The sequence below is a fragment of the Neospora caninum genome, chromosome VIII, assembly GCF_000208865.1.
Source record: "Neospora caninum Liverpool complete genome, chromosome VIII".
In the NCBI taxonomy this organism is placed as follows: domain Eukaryota; phylum Apicomplexa; class Conoidasida; order Eucoccidiorida; family Sarcocystidae; genus Neospora; species Neospora caninum.
The window spans coordinates 6509259-6517149 of NC_018395.1; the positions used below are offsets into that span (position 1 = coordinate 6509259).

At 49.0% G+C, this 7891-nt stretch overlaps 1 protein-coding gene across 1 annotated transcript; it reads right to left on the reverse strand.

Moving 5' to 3' along the window:
• Positions 1–4908: 4908 nt before the first annotated feature.
• Positions 4909–7891, reverse strand: NCLIV_038150 (3'5'-cyclic nucleotide phosphodiesterase family protein, related; the record flags this gene model as incomplete). The annotated part of the gene is made up of 5 exons (XM_003884016.1): positions 4909–5029; positions 5420–5536; positions 6275–6360; positions 7020–7208; positions 7664–7891. 5 exons carry the CDS (start codon positions 7889–7891, stop codon positions 4909–4911), a joined length of 741 nt encoding a protein of 246 aa, XP_003884065.1.

A 7891-nucleotide genomic window follows, 5' to 3' on the forward strand; every position in this document is an offset into this window, starting at 1 on the left:
AAAGAGAAAGGGGCCAAGTGCCCGATGTGCGTTGTTTATCTGCAACTTCGTATTTCAGATTATGTCTCACGCGCAACGGACGCAACAGAACGTTTAAAAGAAGTAACGCATGTGAAACGATCATATCCAGGACCGCGTACTCGGTCTAGATCCACAATGTGGGGAATACTCACGGAACACAAAAAGGGGGTAACACATTAGGAAGGCATTCTCTACAAGGAGGCGAAGAAATACAATGTGCATGTTTGGTGGTGGGTATACCTCGATCACACCTTCAGCATACTCTCAAGTAGGCAGGAGATGATGGACAACAAACCGGCAGCATTTAACGAAAAAAGGAACGAGTATCTGTGTCATGCACGCTGTATTATCCGACTCCACCGTCTGTTGAATGGCTCAGGTTAGAGGAACGGAAAAATCCATCATAAATCCTGCTGTTCCCGGAGGTGAGGAATCGCCTTGGCAGCGTCATTACTTTTTCCACTGCAGTTCAAGTACTTAAAGAAGGGGGCAAAACACATAGCAGCGAAGGCCGAGAGAAAACACCCCGAAAGAAAGAAAAACGCAGAGTGAATCGCTTCATCCTTTTGCTTTGCATGTTGCTTGTCGTAGATTCCTAGGAGCACACAGACAAGGAGATTCGATTAACAAAGGGCCTTGCAGTGGCTCCGCAAAAAGACTGAGTCGAAGAAGTAAGAAATCCTTGCAATCTTACCAGAGGTCACTCAAACAGAAACCCACAGGGAAAGCCTTCTCAGTGCGACCTGAGTCGTCTGCATAGAAATGGACAACCATTTGTGGGCACTTATAACTCTCTTTCCCTGCAGAAAGCAAGGCGAAACAGTCGCGCCTGTTCCAGTGAAGAACACCCCCACATTGGTACAGATACGGAATGTGCACTTCATGCCAGATATATATATATATATATATATATATATATATATATATTATACGCCGCTGTGGTAAAAAGGCCTCTCGAAGGCCGCGTTCCCTCGAGCAATTCGGGGGTAGCACGTGTACCGCCGCTGCAGTCGCTGTTTTTTTCTGTTCTTTCTCTTAACAAAACATCGTTGTTTCCTTTCGCCCGTCTTTCACGACCTACTGCGGATGGTCCCCAGCTTGCCGATCTCAAAATCCGTATATGCCACGAGTCTCCGCATGATCCAACTGGCCTCGTTGTTGGCTTGAACGAGGACGCCTGAACGCACAGCAACGTGAAGTGTACCTCGGCTTCTTGCGTCAGTGGAAAAAAGGAAACGGTGTGGAGTGCAGGACTCGCCACAGTTATATTGGCTCTGTCGGCAGAGGAACCGAAGAGTTGCAGTCTTGTCGAAATTTAGGTGCTCTGAGGAACGTAACAACGCATGCACGGCTCCTTCGTAATTTCATGATCATGTGGAAAAGCAGGTGCGGTAGCTCCAACCTCGGGCTAGTCACTGATGACTCTTCGAACCCCTCAAGGAATAGAAGGGGGCTCTTGCACGCCTCTTCCGTCACTCGGTCACGGGGTGTGCGCTAAAACCTGTGCATGCCGGCGCCCACGAAATAATCTTTCTACCAGAAACACGAGACCTGGCTTTTTTTACGAAGCTGAATGCGTGAAAATAGGTTCCGCGTGCCTGCCCACCACGACGATCGACGAGAAACACAGCTGCTGGGAGTTTGGAGAACATCTCTCTCATGTGACTCAGCGCACACGAGAGCGAGAGAACTCGGCAGCCTCCCGCGTAGAGGCCGCTAACGACTTGGTCGAACCCCTGGAGACTCAGAGCGTCGAGAGGGAATGGCGCGGAGAAAAAAACAAGCACGATTGAGGCCTGCTGCGCAGAACGGCAGTAGTTCGCCAACTGCACAAATCCCCTGCAGTTAAACGGAGCTTACACAGGTGTTTGGAAGAAACTAAGAGTATTGCCAAAACCGCCACCTCGTGTGCTCGCACACAAACGTTTCCAGAGACGCACTTTCCGTACACCTGAAGCGGTACACAGCTGTCCATTCGTTGCCTGTCCTCCTTTCTTCTCACTGATTCCTGCACGCCCTCTGCTTGCTTTTTACCTGCAACTTTTTTACATCCAGAGCAGTAAAGACGCTGCCGTTCAATTTATTGAACAACTGGACACACCCCGTCGGCTGCTCGTCCGCATCCTGTGCCCCGCGCATCAGCGGGATGCACACCATTGTCCTCGTTGCGTATGGACTGGGTCTCTCTGAATCTACTTCAAAACTGACAAAAAGACAACAAAGCAGTGAAGTGAATCTGACAGACCGACGGAAGATACTTCTGCGACTGCCTTCCTTTTTCCCATACTAAAGCCCACGTTGTGTCTGTTTTGTGAATGCATGAGCGGCTACATACGTGAGCATATACTCCGTGAAAATCAACGTATCCGTAGCTGCAAATCCACAGCCTTGCAAGTATCGAAATCACTCTCTGCTTCCCAATCAACAGATCTAGATTCAGGCGTGCACCTACGTGCCCCAGCGAGGCAATGCGTACGTTAGAAATATGTATATAGACATGCATGCATACATACAAGTGATGTTGTACCCTCGTGGTGAGCGGAGGGGGCGCTGGTATCGTTCACTGGTGTTTCTGTACATATATGTACGTGAGAATATATTTAGAAACACCTTGATGTGGAACTACAGATTATGCATATATATATATATATATAAGTACGTGCGTGCGCCTGTATGGAAAGACTTGCGTATATACATGATAGTTACACGGAACTCTATATAGACAAGGGATACAGACACGCACGTAAAATTCTAGAAACGCCCCATGCCTATTTCTTGTCCAGTCGTGAAACGACTATCGTGAATCTTTCTTCGCTCTAACCGTATATCTCTAGCAGCGTCGACTATGTTCACACTAGCGCCAAACTCCGTGACTCTCTCCGCGACGGCGCTCCGAGGTAGTGGGTCGTCGGCCAGCTCCTTCTGCAGCTTTGGTGAGATGGAAGAGCAAACTACAACGAGCTCCGGTGGCAGGAAAACTTCAAGGCAAACCCCCGTGTAACGTCCGATGTGCATGCGCAACATACTTGTTTCTCACTTGGTCGACCGCACGTTTATCAGTCGAGGTTTCGTCTGTGTAGACACATACGCTCGAATCTCCACATCCACACCTGGTGTCTGGCCGTCTACACCTCTATCCTCCTATCTATAGAAACACGCATTTGTACTATGCGTATAAATGCGAAGCCACCGATGCGCGTCTACGCATCCCTATACGCGCATAAAAATATGTCTATACTTTTGCATATCCGGCTAAGTGACAGTGGTTCAACTGGTGAAAGTTTTTTCGCGCCAACTATGCTTCCGCATAGATGCAGCCTAAAGCAGCTCTCAATCCAACATGGATGCAAATGAGCATGCTGAGTCTTGCGCCGCGCGCTTACATGCACAAGGGCTGGCGCGAAGCTTACCGTGGTGGCTGCAAGAGTGAGACTGTGAGTGCCTGGACTAGTCATCCAAAGGGAACAATGCTCAGCGTCTAGCGCGTCTGCAATGGCCCTCGAGAGCCAAAACAGGGCAGGATTGCTTTCGGGGGAGCGAAGAGGTTCTGCGGAAAACAAACCCCAAAAGACTCCACCTAAAGACGACGGTGGGGCCCTGAGAAACACGAGGGGATTTATGCATATTTACCCCCCTATATACGTACGCGGATACATACGCACATGTTCACTCTCTGTGTCTACCAGTAAAGGTGGTGTCTCTTTTTGTCCTCCAGCATCGATGCTGCGCGGTTGTTTTGTCAACCTGTTTGTATATTTCTTTCAGTAAACGTGTCTATCTGTAGATACTCGGTCGAATGGATGGGCGTCTAGCTGCCAGTCTCCCTAACTACGATAGTTAATTCTCCAGGAACGGGGGAGCCTACACGCCCGTCAGGCGTTCAGTAAGGGTGTTTGTTCGTTCGTCAATCCCTTTATCTACGCCTCTGCTTTTCATCTTCCCATCCAATTTTTCTTCGGCCCATTGGTGGCCACCTAGCCATGCATTTCAGTGCAAAGACTCGCTTTTTCTTGAGTTCACCCTCTTGAGGGAAGAAAACCCGCAACGACTTCAGTCCTTGGTTATTGGCAGCGACCTCAACACTTCACCGTCGTAGGGTTTTCGATGTGTTTTTATATTACCATTTGAGATCGTGGCTTGCAATGCACGCGCAGTCCACGCATCCCCAAAGTGGAGCGTAGCGTTTCTGTCGTCGATAAACGGGGTGTATGTGAAGACGTGGCTGACATAGTCACTCATGCTTCGTAGAAAATTGATATCTTCGTTCACGAAATCCAATCCATGGAGCTTGTTTAGCAACTGTATACAACCTATAACCTGCAAAGAAGAAAAACACTGTGTGTTCTACAACGATCAGCGTGTTACATGTATATTCGCGCATGTAAATGAGGCTTAAGTTTGGTCTCAGGAAACAAATGGACCGTAAATACAGCTGTCAGCGACTGAGCTGCGCATTCGGCGGCTGGCGATCTCAGGACAGCGGGCCTTTGGAAGGGCTTCAAAGGCTGTGTGACGCGCTCGATAAAAGAAAATGAAGAGTGTGCTGAATGCTTCGTAAAAGGGGAATGTACGACTACGTGCTCGGCAGCTGTGTGTACAGATTTGTACAGCTGTGCCTATCACCACCGCGACCCCCGCATCTATCGGGAAAACGCGGAGTCTCCGACGGAGGACAGGGGCCGCTGTCTTTCGTGCTTTAAAGACACGTTCTTCACGACAGATAACCATGTTCTTTTCCCGTCCAAGTGTATGCAACGGTATGTGCAGGCAATTGAAATAACTGCATTTGTGTTTACCTATATCTGTGTCTATTCACAAAGTAGAAGCGTGTGTGTCAAGCTGAAGAGGCGTGCCTCTCGGATAGTGCAGGTCGAATTTCGATCCTGTCTAGATGAACCCCCCGAGCTCCAGAATGCACTTGTCTCTCACCTTGTCGCCGAGCCGAAGCGGAACGCAGCAGATGTTCCTCGTCCGGAAGTTTGTTCGTTTATCGATGATAGGATTGAATCTGAGGCAATACGTCACCGGCGATTTCTCAGCGTCACCATTTCCCACCTAACTTTCGACACGATATGGTGCTTTGCTCTGTCCACGCACCCACCGACCGGAATCAATTTCCTGCAGAGCTGCCACTTGGGAGCTCGGCGGTTTCCTTCCTCTTGTTGGTCTGTTTGATCGAGCTCAAAAAGAGACACGAAAAACGACACAACCCTCCTCCACAGGAGGAGGCGCGTCATACGCACACGCTCTGTGGACCCCACTTGCCTGGTCCAGGGCGGCCATGTTTCTGAGCGTTGGCAGCTTCGAGCGCAGGTCGCCGAGGATTCCAGAGGAAAACAAATTCACAATGTTGAGACAAACTGGCCGAGTCTCATCAAGAAAGACTGAGTTATCTAACCTGGGGTGGGAGTAGGCTTTCTCCACAATCACCGGCTGGCCGGTTGCGTAGACGCAGCCGGCAATACCAGAGCCACTCTTGAGGCGGATGGCTTGTGAGAGACCCCCTGTGGCGCACCTGAGTTTCCGAAAGACCAAACAGGCGAAAAAAGAGAATTTCATCATGGGACTTGTGTGCTTGGCCAGGACAGTTGGAGCGAGACTGGTATTTCCATGTACTCTGCTTCCGAAATGGAAACACGTGAAAACCACTAGTTCCTATTCCAGCTGATGCCACACTTACAACTGGCGTATTTTACGTACGTCTGTACAGAGACTGGCCTGTGTTTGCTTGCTTGTGTGCACGTGTGCATCCTTGTATACGCCGAGACATATTTCCAAAAGCGAAGCCATCTGATGTCTGTCCCAAACCTCGGCACATGAAACGCTCCTTCCTCTCTTTTCTCTCCTCTCATTCACCGAGGGATTCACACCAGAAAGCGTAAGATTCTTAACGACAAACACAGGCGATTTCCACGGGGCATCACTGAACTCGAGGTCCTGTTCTTGCCAGAAGAAAACTCGGCCGGCGAGCCCACACACGTGAAAACGCGAGTCGTCTCTGAGTGGCGATACCAAATACGGGGACGCACAGTTGCAAGCTCAATCCGTTCATCAAGTCAAATCGATACATGCATATATATATATATATATACACGCACGGCATCACGGCAAAGCGCATGCATCTCATATATATACATATTTATTGGTTGACAAAAAACTCAATTGCGTGCTTCGTGCAAGGCCGCGATTCGGGTTCGCCTGCTGGCTCAGGTGTCAGGAAGCCGACAGTTTTTTGGAAATGCATCCGACGTACCGCGAATACAACTCGCCCCGCCTCGCATCCCACAAAAAGATCGTGGCTCTCTCCACCTCGAGGACTTCTGTCAGGAGCTGGAGCCACTGAACGCGCACCGGGGCGACAGAGAGACCATGAGGAATTTGGCAGGAAAGACTTTCCTGTAGAATGCGAGCCCGTGGTCCCTTCAGAAAAAGATTTTGGGATGCTCTGAGGCCACAGAAAAGTTGCTTCTCTTGAAGGAGAATGGGCGAACGGAAATGGCCAAGCAAAGATGGAACCGTCCACGGGGGTGCCCCCTGTGTGTCGGCACTGTGTCTCTGTCTGTCTCTTTCTGTCGCGCCCAGTCTTGCGATACACTGCTTTGCCATAAGCAAAAGCAGAGACCCGACCCCCACTTAGAACCCGACTTCTTTCCGTCTGGTTAAGCACGATTTCACCTATGCATTCAGGGAATGCAATGCACATAGAGCAGAGACTGCACTCGATCTCCTTAGCCCTGTACAGACAAGGATGTCTACCGGTGTCTTGTCCACCTATGGGTAATATATATATATATATATATATATATATATGTATATATATGTATATATATGGCAATATATATATATATATATATATATGGAACAGACAAAAGCAAATGCAGCCGTTTTGTGAACGGTGAGAAGACACACAGGCATCCAGAAGCAACTCCTCTTTCAACCTTTCTATTATATATATATATATATACAGGCTCGTACTCGACACCTGCTCACGGACCTACTTGGGGGACGAACTCTTTGGGCCCATTTAGCAGCCTCACATTTCTTGTGACAAGGAAGAAGACGAGAGCCTCTTTCAGGGTTTTGAAGCACAATTGCTGAAACAACGTGGCCTGTTTCTCGATGTTGGCCACGACCGCTCCAAGCCTCCGTCTGCAGCGGTGTTTCCGAGTTTCCATGTGGAGAATTGCCTACAAAGCACACAAAAATCCGAGAAGGAAAGAAAGTCTGCAAACGAAAGCGAGTCACATTCATAGGGAAGTGCGAGAGGGGAAGGGGTTGTACACAAAAAGGGCAAGCATCTGCTGAAGCTTCGGAAATACTAAAGGAACCAAATGAGGAGGGACTCACGCTAGATGGGAACGTGCAACCAGAGGAAGTAGAAAAATCACGGAATGCTGTCTAAGAATCACGAAACATGCGCCAAAAGTAGAGTGTAATACATTCAGAGAGAAAACAAAAACCGTATCACCAAAGCATACCCCATGTTTTGCCTTTATCTCCTGAATCGATTTTATTCCTGGGTATGCACACATGTGTGAACATACACGAACGCTGTTGCATGCACATTCATAGACACGCATATATATGTGTTTCTGATTTGCTGTAGAATACTTTGAATCGCATATATCTCTATTCGTTGTACCTCTAATATGTCAAGGCTTTGTATCGTGTAAGTTTCCGAGAGTCCCTGTGCATCATCGTCTTCTTCCTCTGGAGGAAGTCCATCACACTCCGCCACGGTTTGATCCGGACCGAGACGGGCGCTGTTCTCGGCATCCATCGCGGCAGGGTCCCTTCGCGCGAGGTCCAGTCCGCCGCAGAGAGCTAGGGAAGAGGTTCTGTTGCGCGTTTTGTCCTGACACACTGACAT